The sequence below is a fragment of the Marmota monax genome, unplaced genomic scaffold, assembly GCF_021218885.2.
Source record: "Marmota monax isolate L192 unplaced genomic scaffold, Marmota_monax_Labrador192_F-V1.1 WCK01_AAM20220418_F8-fsc00046, whole genome shotgun sequence".
NCBI classification, from domain to species: domain Eukaryota; kingdom Metazoa; phylum Chordata; class Mammalia; order Rodentia; family Sciuridae; genus Marmota; species Marmota monax.
The window spans coordinates 9,448,020-9,467,751 of NW_026692486.1; the positions used below are offsets into that span (position 1 = coordinate 9,448,020).

The 19,732-nt window shown below is 36.7% G+C and overlaps 2 protein-coding genes across 10 annotated transcripts in view; one reads left to right on the forward strand and one right to left on the reverse strand.

Moving 5' to 3' along the window:
• The window catches only part of Spata1 (spermatogenesis associated 1), a 47,012-nt gene extending 38,365 nt beyond the window's left edge, over positions 1–8,647 (forward strand). For all 9 annotated transcript variants that reach the window (XM_058579002.1, XM_058579006.1, XM_058579003.1 and 6 more), the window contains 2 exons: positions 920–990; positions 5,174–8,647. In XM_058579002.1, the coding sequence (XP_058434985.1) occupies positions 920–942 (23 nt within the window). In that variant the 3' untranslated portion in view covers positions 943–990; positions 5,174–8,647. The remainder of the gene's footprint in view (positions 1–919; positions 991–5,173) is intronic.
• Positions 30–14,352, reverse strand: Ctbs (chitobiase). Its single transcript, XM_046443248.2, has 7 exons — positions 14,179–14,352; positions 10,465–10,603; positions 9,258–9,466; positions 5,154–5,325; positions 3,498–3,595; positions 3,061–3,222; positions 30–319 (listed from the first exon to the last, which is right to left on the reverse strand). Exons 1-7 carry the CDS (start codon positions 14,350–14,352, stop codon positions 128–130), a joined length of 1,146 nt encoding a protein of 381 aa, XP_046299204.1. The 3' UTR covers positions 30–127.
• Positions 14,353–19,732: the final 5,380 nt, after the last annotated feature.

Below are 19,732 nucleotides of genomic sequence, written 5' to 3' on the forward strand. Positions count from 1 at the left end.
GTATATTAGTAACTAAATATATAGCAACATGACAAAAATGCATGTATTTTTTAATCTCTTCAGGAAACAGATCTATTTATACAGATAATTTTTAAATCTTCAGAGTTTAACAAGATGTTTTTCTCTGTCACAGCTTTGGCTTTAAGACTTTCCACATTTCTTCAGTTTGCTGTTTGGCTATAGCATCTTTTGAGTAGTCAAGACAGTTTGCATTCCACATGCCGATGCCCAGTAAACCATAGTTTTGTATATATGCTGCCTTCAGAGAAATGCTCTGAGGGTTATCATACCACACTTGATGAAAATATCCAGCATGATCCTACACAAATAAATTAAAATGGAAACTTAAGGTATTTAGTACAGTAAAAGGGAAAACGGTTTCTTAAATCAAATTATTCAAAAAGCAAATTATTCAAACTTCACAGCACAATACTTTCCTGCTTTATTATTCCATGGTTCTATATCTGCTATTTCCTAGAGATTATTGTTTATGGCACTTTTAACAACAAAGATTATACAAATGAGTCTCTTAATGTAGATTATTTAAGGTCCTTCTCATGTTCCCTAAAATTCTCTCCTTGATCTGATGCAATGATTGTCAACCAAGATGTATATCTGAATCATTGTAAAGGTTTTAAAAATATAGATCCTGGGGCTGTGGGTATGGGCCAGTGATAGAGCACTTGCCTAGCATGTGCAAAGCCCTGCATTCAATCCCCACCTCTACAAAACCCCAGATTTCTGGGCCCCACACCATATGAAATCTATTGAATCAAAATCCTCCAGCAATAGTGCTGAGATGTATATTTGTTTGTTTTGTGTATGTTCATTAGGTATTATGATATGCAGCTGAAGGTAGGAGGAACTACTGCTCTGGTCCTTTAAAACCAGCTTACATACATTTTTGTATTCCCTACAGTTCCTGGAAGTGTGCCTAGCTAGGAGCTTACCAGATGGGTTTTTTAAAAGATGAATCAGCCAAATCAAAAGGTAATGACGATGGAGGAGGAAAGTACCCACTTCTCCTGGTTGTACAGAATGGATTCTAAGAGACTGTTAGGCATGACTTAATAGGTAATTTAACACAGGCCCAATTAAGAATCATTAATTAGATTCTGATCTTATTCTCTCTCTCTCTCTCTCTCTCTCTCTCTCTCTCTCTCTCACTGGGGATTGAACCTAGGGGCACTCAACCACTGAGCCACATCCCCAGCTCTTTTTATATTTTATTTAAGAGATAGGGTTTCGCTAGTTTCTTAGGGCCTCACTAAGTTGCTGAGGCTGGCTTTGAACTCACAATCTTCCTGCCTCAGACTTCCAAGCTGCTAGGATTATAGGCATGCGCCACTGCGCCCAGCCTGATCTTATACTCTCGAGTTCTACTCTGTATAGTTCTCTCTCAGAAAGCACATAAGCTACTGGATAAGAGATAGAGAATGCCAGGTGCAGTGGCACACACCTATAATCCCACTGGATCAGGAGGCTGAGGCAGGAGGGTTGCAAGTTCAAAGCCAGCCTTAGCAAAAAGCAAGGTAGCTAAGCAACTCAGTGAGAGCCTGTCTCTAAATAAAAATACAAAATAGGACTGGGGATAGGGCTCAGTGGTCAAGTGCCCCTGAGTTCAATCCCTGGTACCCACCTCAAAAAAAAAAAAAAAAAAAAAGAGGAAAAAGGAAAGGAGCAGACCTAGGCAAAATAGTAAAGAAAGGAGAAAAAAGATACGAGGTAAAAATAGACCTGGGACTAAGAGTAACTTACTAATATTTATATTCCTCTGGGAAACTGCAATTGTGAATAAATGCCAACCAATTTTTATCTATGGTAGTACTTCTGGAGTTAGAATGTTCTCCTAAGATGACTAACTTGGTAAGTTAATAAGTATAGTAGATTCATTACATACAAGCATATTGCATCCTAAATCTTGTACCTATCCTTTAATATTTTTAGGTTCTAAACAAAGCCATACATGCTGTAGTAACAGTTGTTATTCACTATCAAAGGACAGCTTGCAAAACCTGCACCTAAATATGAAAAATCTTTGAAGATCAAAGACATAATTTTGAATTTGCCACCATCCTACTTAGTACTTTGAGCTTTTTTGATAGTTAATGAGAAATTTCAAATGTCTCAAAATAGTGAAGGAAGGAAGGGCAAATTGATTGATTTAGGCCTGATTAAAGCATACAGTCCTTCCAGAATATTGAGTCCAAAATGAAGCTGCTAGGGCTGAAACAGCAGAAGAAAGCAGAATGAATTCTTTTCACACAACAGAAACTTGACTTTGATTACAGAATTTTATAATAAAAAAGAGGAACAAAAGAATTATAACTGGATTGTTTTCTTAAATACAATTAAATGGCCTTCAAGGGTCATCAAAAACGTTTTCTGAATTCTATAACTTCAAAAATGTGTGTACCAAAACACAGAGTGAAGGAATAAATTCTGGTGCTCTTCAGCATAGAAAGATGACTATAGATCACAGTATCCTATTATATAATGTGTGGAGATCTAAAAGAGATGAGTTCAAAGGATCCAAACAAAGAGTCTCATCAGAATCTTTAGGTTACATTGAAATGTAGGCTTCCAGAGTTTAGTAACCTATTTTGGCCCAAAGCCCTTTCAAAAGCAAATTTTGTAACATTATTGTCAACTGTTAAGAAGTCGTATTTGTAAGATGCATGTTTTTATAGCATCATCTAAATTGAGTGGCAAAGCAGAGTACTGCTCTGCCAGAAAACTAAAGTTCCTGATTACACAGATTCAAAGTCAAGTTTATATGTAAACAGTAGTCTGCATGTTGTACTCTAAAACTGATGGAAATTCTTACACCAAATGTCTAATTATAAAAATATATAGTTATACAGAGGGGCTGGGGTTACAACTCAGTGGTAGAGAGCTTACCTAGCACATATGAGGCACTGGGTTCGATCCTCAGCACCACATATAAATAAATAAACTAAAGGTATTGTGTCCATCTACAAACTTTAAAAATTTAGAAATATGTATATAGTTATATGAAAATTAACAGAATAAATGTTCATAACTTGTAAAAAGTCTTACTTTGTAGTTATAATAAGGAGCCATCTGTTCTTTATTCCATTGGCTTCCAGAAATAGAACTATTTATTTGCTTCATGATCGTTTTATAGGGCACCTGATGTCCTGCAGCATCACTACAAGGAGCGCCCCGGAAAGGGACTTTTGCAATGGTACAAACATGATCCTAGAAATGAAAAAATATTCATGTTATAGATTATCAAACAAAGCTATTTATTATAAATAAAACATGCAACAAAAAGAAAACTGACCATACAGAATAAAAGTTAAAGAAATTTCGTTATGAGATGAAAATGTATGACATTCAGAAGCTTCCATGTGATTAAATAATTTAAAATAAATTTTTAAGTTTTCAATATATTTTCAATATATTCTTAATGAAACAAAAGAGGCTCTAAATATATAATTGGAAAAAATGAATAACAAATGACTTGTTCTTACCTCAGAAAGATTCAGGCAGGTATAATCATAACCATACCAAGGAATACCCATCACAAGTTTCTTAGGGTTAATGCCCATCTTGATATAGTCTCTATACCCTAGTCAAGGAGAGAGAGAAAAAAACGTTTTTCCTTTTCAATATCTATTAATATGTTCATAGAAGCCATGCAACCACCCACAATCTAAGTTCATAAAAACATTTATGCAAAATACTAATAGTGTTTCTCTAATATTATAAAATTAATCCCTTAAGAATTATAAATCCATATCTTGCTTTATACCCACTTCTTTTTGAATCAAAGAAGGCAAACTTCACAAAATCTAACTGCAGAAAGAATGATTCACTACAGGAAAATATGCTGATGTTATCTGTTCACTGCTAAGATATGATAAGTTTGATATTCTAAAGTTTCATAAAATTTCTATAAATCTTAAGCTTTCTGGCAGTGATGCACTCAGAATTTCTTATAAAAAGCACAAGCATTCCATGTTTACAATATCCTTTAAGTATCCTAGCAATAGCCTGGGTAAAGAAATGTTTCTTATTCTATAGTAAATAATCTGTACTTGTAGGAAGCAAAAAGAAAAAAATGAACAAATTCTAGTACATCAATCATTTTCTTGCCCAATGCTATAGAGATACTTCCAGACTGTCTAGAATGTTGAGCTACATAAATTTATTGCTTTTCAGAGCCTTTAATATTTACTCTGCCCTTAAATCCCAAAGAAGGGTAGGATATGTTTTATTTCCCAAACACTTGAAAAAGAGCAGTATAGTGATTAAAATTAATTTCTTCCATGAAACATTGTTTGAGAATCCCAGATTATTTTGTAATTTTAACAGAAAAAGTGGTTATTTTTCAAATTTAAATAGTGTATGCTTATGATCAGACTATTCTATTCAAATTAGATTACATTAAAATCAGGCTGGCTTCTAAGATTTTGACCTCTGTATGAAAAGAAAAAAAATTACTTATAAATTAACAACTAAATCTCAATACCAACTATCCTAGCAATTCAGTTGAGTACAAAAGATAGCTATCTTTTATTCTACCGATTAATGGAATACAAACCAATCCAACTTTGTAAAGGATAATTCAAAGACAATATCATGTGAACAACAGTTCAGAAGTACTCTTAATTCTTACAGGAATATAATTTTTATGTATTATAATAATAAGATAAATCAATCCTATTAATTATAAATGGTATGTACCCATATTATAACTGTCTTTGATGTTAAATTACTTAACAATTATTTTAACAAAAAAGTATCCTGTCATATTCTAGATAATCTTCTTCATGTGGTTTCATGACAAGCTTATTGGACTTTTAAATCACAACTGTAGAATTCTTAATAGTTGTGAGACCATTAGAACTAACTCCTTTCATCTCATCTATAATGGAGGGTTAATGGTAATATATCTATCTCACAAGGTTAGGACAATTCTTAGAAGACTTAAGTGAGAACTTCGAAATTTTGAAACTTTTTGTAAAGACTAAATCTCTCTGGATTAAATTATCTTTATATGTTTCAAGCAAGCTTCACAAATAGAAAGGGTACATAAATAACTAAGAATTTCTGAAATATAGGTATATAAAGCACAAAGTTCTGGAATTAATGTTACTAATAAATGACCATTCATGGATTCTTACCGGTTACTGTCTGATTATAGGGAGCATTGGCTGCTGCAATACATTCTGACCAGATCTGACTTTGTTCATCATAAGACATCACGAACAGAAAGTCACAAGCATCTGCAATTCCAGTGTAATTATAACACCTTCTGTCTATGTTTTTTGGAGACCAAGCTATATCAAAGGTTACCTGTGGAAAAACACATATGTCATTTTATGTACCATGATCAAACATGCACATTACACCAGATGGTTTTTAAAATTATTCTCCTGTCTCATGCTACCCAAGAAAAAAGAACTGCTTTTATCATATATGAATATAGGATTTGACACTCATAGAAATAGAAGAGTTCTACAAAATATGTCCTTTTTACTACACTGGATTGGTCTAGACATGTATTTGGACATACAGTGATCAGAACAGGGGCACTGTATAGATGAGGAAATTTAAATCCAAATGTCTTCAGAAGCTGGGCTAATACAAGTGATTGAAAGAAGCAGGTTTAATGGCAATAGGGTGTGGTAGGACTACTGAACAATTAGAGAGTAAAGGCACACTAAAAAATTTTAGATACAAAAGTTGTTAGCATAGCCTAATTGCATTTGAGCCCATGAGTCACAATTACCTTATATGGTAGGTTAGACCCATTATTATTACATTTAGAGATTAGTGAATGGTTTGTCACACAGGTATAAATTAATCAACTCAAAATGTTGAACAAAGAAAGAATTTAAATGGTCTTATTTTATGGAAATATTCAAAATAAAATGAGTGATATATTATCTTTCATTTTGAATGGTAAGCCATCATTCAATAAGGATATCTCTTTAAAATATCTGTTTATTGCCTTAACCAAATATTAATTTTATGTTAATGTGTATAAATGTTCAATATTATCACTAAAAGTTGTTTTTTCTTAATTAGGCATTCAGTAAACACTTATTGATTAACTTAAAAAATTGAAAATACTTTAGGTATTTTTTATGCTTTGGCATAACTCATTTCAAGACTTTCTCAAAGCTCTAAGTATTCTCAAAGCTTTAATTCACATTCAAGAAGGCTGTGCTTTACAAGTATAAGCTTTCCCCAATAGTTCTACCACAAAATAGCTTATGAAGTGAAATTTGTACATATTGGACCCTACTTTTTTACTACCTCCTATTTCAAAACAAAAACTAATAGTAAAACAGATAAAATAAATGACTACCTCTAAGCAGAGAAAAATCTTCTGAATACTAAGTATATTCACCTGAATTTCCTGTTACAATTAACCTTCTATTTTTGAGGAAGTAGTATTAGCATATTAGACAAGAAATCAAAAGACTTGGGTTCTATACAGTCTTGGCCCTGTTATAACTTGGTCTTTGCCACTACTAAGTCACTTAAGATATCTGAGTTTGTTTTCTCACCTATAAAAATGAGAGTATAAAAACTCTTCAAAGGCATTTCTAGCTCTTCATTCCATGACAATGATATTGTGAACTTAAATCATCAATCTTTCCTCCAAACTTATTTCCCACTCCAGATTCTATTTTGATCTTTTTTTTTTCTTTTCTTTTCTTTTCTTATCATCAGTTTAAGAACCTTTTTTTGGCAGTGGAAGATACTGGGGATTGAACTCAGAGGCACTGAGCCACATGCCCAGCCCTGTTTTGTATTTTATTTAGAGACAGGGTCTCAACTGAGTTGCACCTCACTTTTGCTGAGGCTGACTTTGAACTGGGATTACAGGCATGCGCAACCACACCCAACTTGGTTTAAGAACTTTTGAGCCATCTTCTGACTCTTTTCCTTCCTTCATACCCCAAATCAAATAAATTATTTGAGTGGCCTCTCACAGTTGTTCTGCCCTTCCTTGTTCTTAATTAACTCAACAAATATTTATTGAACATTTGCTGAATGTTAGTGATCTCTCATCCCAATCCAAAATGTAAACTTTAAGTTCCTAGATAATTGTAATAGTACTTATCTAGTCTTCCTTCTCCTCTAGTTTTATATACAATTGTAGAATAATCTCCCCAAACACACTTCTACCCATACAACCTTTTCCATACAGAATAAAATGCACATTCTTCAGTGTAATAATCTGGATCTTCATAATATGGACTACCTTTTCAACTGTACCTCCAACTAATTCATCTAGTATAAACTTGACATAGCAGTCCAAATTGTTTTACTTACCTCACAAACATGGAAATAGATTTTCCTTTGTAAAGTCTTTGCTCAACCTCTTTGATCTTGCCTTTTCACTACAACTTAATCAGAAATGGCAAATAGGTAGTTACCAATTCTAACCTACTAGTAACAACTATTTAGAGAAATAAGGAAACTTTTCTGAGACCAAAACTTATGAGGAACAAAAGGTATAGTGCCCTATATGCCAGGGATATTCTTGATTGTACTCATCTGAAAAGCTAAATTCCAAACATGCCCTACTTTTATAAAATCATAGAGCTGTCAGTCCCCATATCATTTATTATTTTCCAGTGATTCTCAAATTCTTGATGACAAACTACACCAGAATCACCTAGGGCACTTGGTAAAAATGCAATTCCCCAACACAGAACTATTGAATCAATCTCAGGAAATTTACTACTGAGCTACATCTCCAGCCCTTTTTGCTTATTTTTTTGAGACAGAGTCTCACTAAGTTGTTTAAGGCCTCAGTTAACTGCTGAAGCTGGCCTAATACTTGTGATCGTCCTACCCTTAGCCTCCCAAGTTGCTGGAATTATAGGCGTGTACCACCTAATCTCAGGAAATTTTAAACAAGCACTTATAGTTGATTTTGATACCAGTTTAGGAACATAGAATTTACAATGTTCTGTCATGGAATAAACATACATGAATTAGTTCTGCATCTGTGGATTCTGCCAAGCACAGATCAAAAATATTATTTTAAATTATATACCAAGTGTATACATACAAGTCTGTACATACATGTATAGACTTTTTCTTGTCCTCATTCCCTAAATAATACAGTAATAAAATCTATATATGTAGCATTTACCTTGTATTAGGTATTATAAATAATGTAGAGATGATTTAAAGTATGCAGAAGTTTGTGCATAGGTTATATGCAAATATACCATTTTATGTATGGGACTTGAGCATCTGCAGATTTTGGTATTCACAGGGTATCCTGGAAACAATCTTCCATTGTCTAACCTAGTAGTTCTTAATTATAATCACCTATGAAACTTTTTTTTAAATTATGGATTCTGGACTTACCCAAAACCTTCTGAATAGTAAGTATTGGGAGTGAGTCTCCAGTATATATGTGTATGCACATCCAAGTGTTTATTCTTTTTTAAGACCCCTGGTTATGTTGATATGTGGCCAGGATTGAGAATCGGTTATCTGGAGCCACATTATCTTGTTACTAACACATTGCCTGGCAAAATGCCTGTGTTATGATCTGCTCTAATCATGCTCATTATGGAAATGGGGAAGTATACTGCCTATTGTCATAGCTCCAATGAGTTCTATGGAATAAATCCTTTGAGCTTTATTGTACCTTGACTACTTCACAAGTAAATCAGACTATGGAGCAAGGGAGACATTTTCCCAGAACTACCTCAACCCTTAGGCACCAGCTGTTTCTATCCTACACTGGTTAAAGCCAGGTAGAACCTCCCTGATTCTTATTGCCCATTGCCTATCCAATATCCATACCCCCACTGCAAGGCAAGCAGGTAGAGTAATCCCAGTGTTATATTTTGGTTTGAATGGAGACCACTTAGTACTGTAAAATTCCTTAAATAATAAAATTAATACTTCCATGCTGGGTGTGGTGGTATATGCCTGTAATCCCAGTGGCTTGGGAGACAGGAGGATTACAAGTTCAAAGCTAGCCTCAGCAAAAGTGAGGTACTAAGCAACTCAGTGAGACCCTGTCTCTAAATAAAATACAAAATAGGGCTGGGGATGTGGCTCAGTGGTCGAGTGCCCCTAAGTTCAATCCCTAGTATCCAAAAAAAAAAAAAAAAAAATTTTTTTTTAGAAAATAGGTGACAAAATTCAAAATTCTTTCCCATTCCATCACTATAAACATTATATTAGTCATACCTTCATTTTTAGAGGAAAATATGGAGTTTCTAAAAAAATAAATGAAAGTGTACCTGTGATCCCTCAATCTCACGATGGAAAGAGTTTGTGGTTTCTTTGACTAATGCTGTTAATGCATCATATTCAGGTGATAAACAAGTAACTTCTTGCTCTATATCTATATTAATTCCATCCATATACTGTGTTTTGGCCAAATCCAGTTTTTGAGCTATCCAGGTTGTTCTGAAAGTAGGATCAATGATATCCTTTATGGACACATCTCCTGTGAAAGAAATAGACATCTTTTGTGTGTATATATATGTGTTTCACAGTTCAGTGCTATTTATTTCACAAACCCATTTTCAAAGAAATCAAAATTTCTTTAAAACATCTCATTATTTTGGAATATAAGCCCTAATCTAAGTTTTCCAAATGGAGAAATCATGTACTAAAATGACATAAAGCTATTGCTCGCTAATCTCCAAAATAACTATTACAAATAAAATTCCCAAACTAGAAGCAGAAATTGTGGCCTATTACTAACTAAAAGTCAACATGCTAATTTAGCAGTCATGCTTTACTCAAAACCATGAAGTAGTTTATTTAATTCTTTAAAAACATCTGTATTTGTGAAATGGAGTTAGTAGTATGTAAGATTAATTTTAAAGTTTGAAAAAAATAGATGAACAGAGGCTGGGGATGTGGCTCAAGGGGTAGCGCGCTCGCCTGGCATGTGTGCGGCCCAGGTTCGATCCTCAGCACCACATACAAACAAAGATGTTGTGTCCGCCGAGAACTAAAAAATAAATATTAAAAAAATTCTCGCTCCCTCTCTCACTCTCTCTTTAAAAAAAAAAAAATAGATGAACAGAAAAAAGGAATTTTTTAAAATACTATGGATTAAACCCAGGAGTACCCTATCATGGAGCTACATCTCTACCCCTTTTTATTTTTTAAGGTAGGGTCTTACTAAATTGCTGAGGCTGGCCTGAACTTGTGATCCTCCTGCCTCAGTCTCCCAAGTAGCTGGGATTACAGGTATGTACCCAACTGGGGGAAAAAAAAAAAAAAAAAAAAAAAAAATATATATATATATATATATATATATATATATATATATATATATATCTCCTTTTTTTCAGTCGGGTATACATATATATGTATATATGTATGTATATATATATTTTTTCCTAGTAAAAACTATAACAAATGATAGGTAAATTTACTAACTGGCTAAACACTTATATCTGGTAAAAAAAAAAAAAAAAAACACACACATACCTTTCAGAACTACTCTGGCTCCTTTTGAATGAGCATAGCACATAAGTTCTGAGTCATATTTTCCAAAAACTGCCACAGTTGTAATCTGTGACCAGTCATAAGATTTCCAAGTTTTCCCTCCAATGTCAAATACAAATACCTGCCAGAAAAACAGGGATAAGCACCATCATTTAAATCAAGAATATCATGATAACCACCCAAAATAATATTAAATATCACAATATACCAAGCATTATATCAGGCACTGAGGGTCCAAAAGTGAATAAGATATAAGGGTCCCAGTGTAATTGGTGGCAGAGTAATTAGCCAGGTCTGGAAAGTGGAGGACAGGCCAGGAAGAAATAGTGCATGTGACAAGGTCTGGAGGCAGAAAGAGCATAATGGTTGGGTAACTATTTAGTGTGGCCATGCCTAGAGTTTAGAAAGAGAACATAGAAAAGAACCAGAGTGTGATAGGTAGGGGTTCAGTCATGAAGAGACTTGTAAGCCATGTGGAAAAGTTGGTACTTATTGTGAGTAAAAGGAAGAGAATAGTAAGTTTTTAAAATGAGAAAGTACTCACTTTAGAAAAATCTCTTGAGCTGAAGTGGGAAATGGATTAAAGAGGGGCCAAAGCTGGAGGCATAATAGAGAAGCTCTTGCATGAATCTATGCAAGAGATGATGTGGATGGAGCACTGGAGATGAGTGAGGTAATTGAACAGATCTGGGAGAATTAGAGGCAGCTAATTAACAGGACTTTGTGACTAATGGAATGAGCAAGGCAAGGGAAAGGAGTTTGTTAATACTCAGGTTTCTGGCTGCTACTGATGAAGCCATAGTTACTGCATTTGTTACTATATGTTTTTTGATGAGGGTGACTTCTTAGAATACTATTACAATTCAATCCTAAGAGCTGATGCTGTGTTTCTCCAGTATTTCCCTCCCAGCTAATTGTAGAAGCTCTGAAATTTTACTAATCATGTTTGTTTTATCCCAAGGTACTAACTGATTCAGCAAATATTTACTGAATTTCAATACAATGGGAGGGTGGTATTTTGCAAGGCACTAAGGATATAGTGGTTAACAAGACACACCAGGTCCATTGGGAGTTAATCAGTTACAACAATACTCCTGGCCTTAAACAAATACACATAGTCATAACACTATATTAAAGGGGACCCACTAGCCAGGTGGGGCAGGAAAATTCCCAGATGGGGAGGACTAAAATCTGTAGAATGACAAGGGAGGAAGGTTCTAATGGACAAAAGAAAAAAAAAAAAAAGCATTCTCAGATGAAAGAACAAAAAATCCAAAGTCCCTACACTTCAGAAGGATTTTGAGACTCTGAAAGTGAGATAATCATGTAGAACACAGAAACCTTCACTTTATGTGGAATCACATACAACTGGGTTATTTGGCAAGATCATGTAGTTTTTAGACCACAGAATTTTGGATTATAACCTAGGATAGATGGGAATCCATTAGTTTGAAGCAGAGGAGGGACATAAGATTTGCTCTAAAAAGAGATTGACGATGGAAGCTATTGTGAGAATGGGTGTGGGAGAGGCCCAGGGGAACATCAACTTTAAAAGTTAGAAATCTCTTAATTTTCTCAACCGCCCCCCTTTTTTTTTTAACTTTTCAGAAGTATCTTTGTACAACTCATTTTTCTGCTAAGCAACAGCACAATGAAATAATAAAAATTACAAAATGTGCAACTGAATGGCTCATTGTCTTTGGACTCATATTTCTATCAAAACATCCCAATTTTAATTCTGATAGTTAAGGCTGAATTTGTTTTTTAAAAAAACTATTTAGAAAAAATAAGTTAACATAAGTTCAATCTATTGGGGGAAAAACTCTTGAGGGGCTGGGGTTGTGGCTCAGAAGTAAAGTGCTCACCTAGCATGAGTGAGGCACTGGGTTCAATACTCAGCACCACATAAAAAAAGAAAAAATATATTGTCTCCTACTATAACTAAAAAATAAATATTTAAAGAAACTATTGAGAGCCTGTGATATAATAGAAATTCTTTAAAAAAATTAATAATTGGATGAACCAATGGAAAATATGGGAAAGCCATATTGTGATTTAGGCTAGGAGTGAATGCTTAGTATGCACAGGCCTTGCATTCAATTCCCAGCCCTCAACTCCCCCCAGTTACATATAATTTATTATATATAATCAATTGTGGGAGGAAGCCACATAATCTAGACTTCCTACTTAAATACAAAAAAAAAAAAAAAGCCAATAAAGGATCCATTTACTATGAACATACAAATAATACATAATTTTGCTTCTTTATAAAACTGATTTCTTAAAATACCCACAAACACTACATGGCCCAAATATTGTAAGCTACAAAAAAAAAAAAAAAAAAAAAAATCAGACTGTTAAACAGAAACAGCTTAATTGGCTTGTCATTCAGCTGAAACAGCTCCAGTGCCTCGGATTCCCACTTAAGCAAAGTGTGAACCAATATAAACAGTAAAAGGAAATAAACTTAACCAATCAGTAACCAACTAACCTCTAAGCAGGAACTTTCCACCAGATCATACCCATATAGACAAATACCTACCTAGAGCCAATCAAGTAATTACTTGTTTCCATGTTCAGCAGATAATAGCCAGCCTTACACTTTGGACTTCTCTGAGCTTTTTATGGTTTGAGTGCTACCAAGAATCATGAATTGTTCTTTGCTATTTAATTGGTCTAAAATTTTTGTTTCAGGAAGATGTTAAGTTTCCACACTAGGTAGGCTCTCCAAAATACTTTCACCAATTCTATTTCTTTTCCTAAAGTATGTATATGTACTTTTTAAAATTGGCATTTAAATGCCCCTGCCTCAAAATTAATAAACTAACTTAAGAGCTAGGAATTGTTTCTATTTCTACAAACAAGGATTCTTTGGACTAAATTTTCTGATCTCTTTGCCTCCAATTCCTGCCAGTCATCAAACTCCGGATGGTTTTCATATTGCTTCGGAAAGGGTGTTTGCCAGAAGCCTTATAAACTGTTAGATTTGGCTGGCGGGGTGTCACAGGACTGTAATCCCAGCGGCTGAGGAGGCTGAGGCAGAAGGATCATGAGCTCAAAGCCAGCTGTAACAATTTAGGGAGGCCTGAAGCACCTCAGCTAGGCCCTGTCTCTAAATAAAATATTTAAAAGACCTGGGGATGTGACACAATGGTTAAACGCCCCTGGGTTCAATCTCCAGTACCAAAAAAATTAAACAGGCTGGTGTGCTATAAAATAAATTTCTTGGTGGCGTGGGGGTGCTAAGGGCTAATAAGTATAAAAACTAAAGGTAGGGAGAACATCCTGCCTTCCAATGTACTGTTGGAGTGCTAAAATTCTTCATATTAAATCCTCTTTCTCTTGGAAGCCAAGAAATGGATCACCCTATCACCCTACTCTCCTTGTGTATACACCCCGGTGCTGCCCCAGGAAGCAGAGCAGGGTGATGAAAGGAGTGGGCCAGCTGAGGATCTGAACACTTGCCCACCCAGGCAGCCGCTTAGCCTGTGAGACTTGGAAGCAGTTCCTCAACCTGTCTGCGCCCAAGTTTCCTCATCCATAAATTGTAGGCAATCCGTAAACAGGACAGCCTTCCGGCGAGTGGTCAAAGTAGGTGTCAGCACCACCACCACCTCTAGGTAGGGCTCCGTCCCATTCTAACTTCTCTCCGGGCTTTGAGGGCCAGACCCGGAAGCGCAGAAAAGCGACGCTGACCTCAAAGTCCGGGCGGTGTTGGATCGGGCTGCAGAGCTCGGGCTCCGAGCACGGGCAGTGGGTCCCCGCCGCGAGCAGCGGCGCCAGCGCCAACAAGAGCAGCAGAGCAAGCCTCGAGTCGCCGCGGGGCGCGCGAGCGAGTAGGCGCGGGCGCCGGAGCTGGGGCCACGACATACCAGCTGGGGAGCTCGGCCTGCCAGGCGCGGAGCGGGGTCGGCGCTCAACTACCGGCGTTGGGACGGTGCCCGGGAAGGTCCCCGCAGCCTGCGGGAGTCCGGCCGGCACGCCTAGCGCGCGGGCGGCTGAACCGGATAAATACCCGCTCCGCGGCTCGTTCCAGCGAGTGGCACGCGGATCTGTGTCGCGGTTGTTTGGTACTCCTTGTGGAGCCTAAGGACAGAGGAAGACACCAAAATGGAGAAGTAGGGTGTCTTTGAAGCTGATGACGCAGCAATATAGATGCAGTGGCCAGAAAGATTGCTGTGGTTGGGGTAAGTGCTGAGTTAGGGTGGAGGCTGAAATACAACTTCCTCCCTGTTCAAACTCAGGAAAAACCCAGACCCACCAGGACACAAGATGACAGCAACAAAATGCCGGAAGCTGGAAAGCATTAGTATGAGAAAGCAAAGAAATAGATGAAGGCTGCTTGAAAAGCATTTATGTTAGTGAACCCAGATTCAGTGGCTACAAATGGAGAAAAGGGACAGCGGTTTGCAGATGGACTTCTCAGCCCCAGGGGCTTGAGGAGTTTACAGGATAGGAATAATGAGAAGGATAAACTAGCAAAGGAGAGGAATATGTTTTCTGGGAATAAGTGGAGATCTTTCAGGTACCCAGGGCCATTTTCACTCCTTTCATGGCCTGGTGTTTCCGGTCATGGTGGCTTGTAGGTGTCTTTACCCTTGGGAACAGGGGAAACAAGGCAAGTCAAAGTCAAGTTAACCCTATTTCATAGTTTTGGACAAACCATTTCTCAAATGTTAAACAAGTATATGTGCAGAGCTGAGTAGAATCTGACTCAAAAGTTAAGGCAATAAAGGAGACAGACACCGTATGAATAGAGAGATGCTCTTTTATCATCTATTTCCCTGCAGGAACTAAATGACCCTACCAGAACAATTTTAGAGGAGGAAAAGTTTATTTGCGGGTTCTTGGTTTCAGTGGTCTTAGTTCATCAAAGGCTGACTCTGCCCTGGAAGTGAGGCAGAACATCATGGCAGAAGAGCATGACTCACATGATGATCAAAAAGCCAAGAGGCTCCACTCTTCAGATACAACATATATACCCTATAGCCATGCCCCTAATGCTCCATTTCCTTCAGCCACACTCCACCTGCTTCCAGTTACCATCCAGTTAATCCCATCAGGGATTGATTCCTGATTGGATTAAGGCTACAACCCAATCAGTTTACCTCCAGACCATTTTGTATTGTCTCACACATGATCTTTTAGGGAACACTTCACATCCAAACCACAACAGATGCCAAGCCTTTTCATCTGATTCTAGTCACGTACGGTACAACCATAGACACAAGTGAAGAGTTATTGTTTTCAGCAAAAGAAGCCTTCAGGTACCTGAAAAGTAACCTAGGCTTATCATCATAACTCACCTGTTAGAAATATTACCTACAATAAGACTAGCAGGAAACAACTAATGTATTGTCGAGCTATGTGACCTCTAAAATTAGTGATTTATAAATCAATTCAGAGCAAATGAAGCTAGAGGGTTTAAGTTTTTTCTCTGTAAGAATTAAATTGCCAGATCCTTTCTCCAGTTTCAGGTCCCTGGTCATCTATCCTGCTCCCACCTGTACTGAAGTTGGGAGGTTTAATTCTCTGGAGAGGGGAGCTTCCCTGGTGAGTGTTTGAGTGCTATACCTAAAATGGGAGTAAATAAGCAAAACTTTGTGCCACTGAAAAGAAAGACCCTCATCTGTATCTCTCCCCATGCTGACCAAAATCTGACTAATCCAAGAGGTTGACCAAATATACCAACAATGAGGTTGGTATCATACACCAGATCACCCTATAGTGAAATTCAAAGTCAAAAGCAAGCGCCATTCAAAGATTCCTCTTTTTACTCATGTTTTACTTTATCATAGTCCACAACCAAGAAAATCTAATAATATAGAAAAATCCTAAGAATCAAAAAAAGGAATATGGAGGAAATAGAAATTGCAGAGATTTTTTTTTTTTTTTTTTGGTGGTACTGGGGATTGTATCCAGGACCTTGTGCATGCACGGCAAGCACTTTACCAATAGAGTTAAAAACTGTGAACCACCCTAGATGCCCTTCAGTAGATGAATGGATGAAAGAAAATGTGGTGTATATACACAATGGAATATTACTCAGCAATAAAAGAGAATAAAATCATGGCATTTGCAGGTAAATGGATGGCATTGAAGAAAATAGTGCTAAGTGAAGTTAGCCAATCCCCAAAAAAAACAGATGCCGAATGTTTTCTCTGATATAAGGAGGCTGATTCATAATGAGGTTGAAGGGGGAGTATGGGAGGATTAGACAAATTCTAGATAGGCAAAAGGGTGGGAGGGGAAGGGAGGGGGCATGGGGATAAAAAAAGATGGTGGAATGAGATGGACATCATTACCTTAAGTACATGTATAAAGACATGAATGGTGTGAACATACTTTGCATACAAACAGAGACATGAGAAATCATGCTCTGTATGTGTAATATGAATTGTAATGCATTCTGCTGTCATATGTAACAAATTAGAATTTAAAAAATTTTTTAAATAAAAACTCCAGAAATTGCAGCGAGAACACTTTAAAAATTCATAATATCCAAAGAAAGGCAGGAGAAGATGAAGCCACAACAGGATGCAATGGGGGAAATAAGAATGCTTAGGAAATAAGAAAGAAAATAGCAGAAGTGGAAAAAAAAAATCAACAATTGGTAACATTGAGAAATGTACAGGGAAAAAAAGAAAATTAGAAGAGTAGAACAAACAGGAAGAAATTAGTAATTCTTAAGGCTGCTTGAGAAATACAGAGAAATGAAAGTTGTGTGGCAATTGTGTGCAATGAATCAAAATGCATTCTGCTGTCATATATACCTAATTAAAATAAGTTAATTAATTAATTAAAAAAATAAAGTAGGAAAGTTGAAATCCTCCCTAAAAGATGATGAATCGCATGACAATTTGAGCATCACATGGCTCTAGCCCAGATAAGATTGTTGGAGAAGAAATTATAATGCCTTGGAAGGTTACATATCAGTTGCCACCTTCTCTCTTCGGGGTAAACAGTCATGATGAAAGTACACAAAATATTTTTTCCTTTCTTTTCTGATACAGGAGATTGAACCCAGAGACACTCTACCACCGAGCTATATCCTGGCCCCTTTTAAAAATTTTTGTTTTGAGAGGGTCTCTTTAAATTGCTGAGGCTAGCCTCAAACTTGCAATTCCGCCTCAGCCTCCTGAGTATCTGGGATTAAAGATGTGCACCACCACACACCCAGGCACAAAAACATCTTTTTATTGATGAGGTACAGAATAATGTTACTAAAGGGCTAAGACTGATAGATAAAACCAATAAAGTGCTCTTAATACAAATGATTTCTCTGAATCTGATTGTCTTTTAACCCACAAGGACATTTAACCAGCATGTCGTTCCCATGGCATGAGACTATAGTCTGTAATACAGAAGGAAAAACATGATCTACCTATGTTGGGCATCCCCAAGATCATCCTCAGATTTAGTGATGCACTAGATGAACTCACAGGACTTAGTTGTATTTATAGCTAAGATTTAATATACCAGAAGGATACAAAGAAAAATCAGCAAAGAAGAAAGTCACATAAAATGAAGTTTGCAAGAGACCCATGGAATAACACAAATGCATAACTACTCCAGCATCAAAGTGACAAAAGTTGTGAACTGTTGTCTACCATGGAAGTTCATCAGAGACTCAGAAGATGCTAGAAACTATCCCAAATCCAGCAGTCTTGGGCCTCCAATAACTCCCAGCAAGCTACCCAAATGAGGAATTCCTGTAAATCTGTGTATGCATAAATATCTATATATGCTCATATGTATATAGACTTTCCAAAAGGATGCATGAGAAAGTTAGAACAGTGTTTGCCTCTGGAGAGGGGAAAAAAAAATAGGTGTCTGGGGAAAAATGGGATGAAGGAGACATTATTTACTCTTTTGCTCTTTTGAATCTCATATCATCAGAGCAAGATTTAATTAACTGTATGTTAAATATCTTTAACTAATTTAACTTTTGTCCTTTTTCTCCTCTAGATGTAAGTAGAACAAAATATTCTCATTTGCCCCAAGCTTTTTCCTAGAATGAAAACTCCTCCAAAGGTACAAACAGAATTATCTGGCCATACCTAGTGGCTCACGCATGAAATCCCAGCAATTCGGGAGGCTGAGGCAGGAGAACTGCAAGTTTCCAGGTCAGCCTCAGCAACTTGGCAAGGCCCTCAGCAACTTAGCGAGGACCCTGTCTCAAAAGTCAATATTTTTTAAAAACTTTTTTAGTTGTAATTGTCCAATTATTTTATTTATTTATTTTTATGTGGTGCTGAGAATCAAACCCAGGGCCTTGCACGTGCTAGGCAAGCGCTCTACCACTGAGCCACAACCCCAGCCCCAAAAGTCCATATTTTTGAAAAGGTCTGGGTATGTGGCTCAATGCCTATGGGTTCCATTCCCAGTATCCCTCACCCCAAAATGTATTACCTGTAGTTTATAGCTAAAGTCAGACATAGCCCCAAATTGTGTTTTCTATAGCATCTTTTATTGTATATAATAGTGCGGGTGTCCCTGGGGGGACCTAAATACTTCACGTGAAATAGCCTTGACCCTGTAAACAACCTAGTTATCAATAGTTATATAAAAATCACATTCAGATTATGAGTGTGCCAGTAATTAGCTCAGATTATTTCAAATAGCCTCTTGTAGTCATCTTTTTGTTTCCTAGACTTTAGACTTTCCATTCTCTGACCCATCCAACAATTCTAAGGTTTTTAAACTGCAGTTTTGATAAGAAACCCCTGCAAAACTTCTTAAAACTCAATGTGAGTCCAATATGTAGAGATTCTCATTCATTAGTCTTGTTTGGGGCCCAAGAATGTGAATTTAAAACAAGAGTCTCAGGTGATTGTGATGCAGGTGGGTCGTGGCATATCATTTGAGAGGCACTATTCTAATTAATATTTTTATAATTTTTCTAAAGTACATTTCTGTTATTTCAATACCTTTTCAAAAACAGTTCCCTATTTAATATGGCAGTGTTTCACAACCATTTGGGGAGTTTTTTGTCCTTTTAAGGATCGATGAAAATTTATGATATCTCTCTCTCTCTCTCTCTCTCTCTCTCTCTCTCTCTCTCTCTCTCTCTCTCTCTCTCTCCCTCTCCCTCCCCCCTTCCCCCTCCCTCTGTCTCCCTCCCTCTCCCTCTCCCACCCCCTCAAAGTGCAGATGCATGTTCTGGCCAATTTTATGAATAATTCTGAAGTTTATCTACAGAGCACTGGGGCACTTAATCTTAGGAATAAGACCAAGAAGTGATTATTCC

Excerpts from the sequence above, each read along its gene's own strand:
- Ctbs (XM_046443248.2), bottom strand. The coding sequence starts at position 14,352 with ATGTCGTGGCCCCAGCTCCGGCGCCCGCGCCTACTCGCTCGCGCGCCC. Across the intron at positions 10,604-14,178 it reads AACACCGCCCGGACTTTGAG|GTATTTGTATTTGACATTGG; the intron begins GTCAGCGTCGCT and ends TTTTTCTGGCAG. Across the intron at positions 3,596-5,153 it reads CTATAATCAGACAGTAACCG|GGTATAGAGACTATATCAAG; the intron begins GTAAGAATCCAT and ends CTCCTTGACTAG.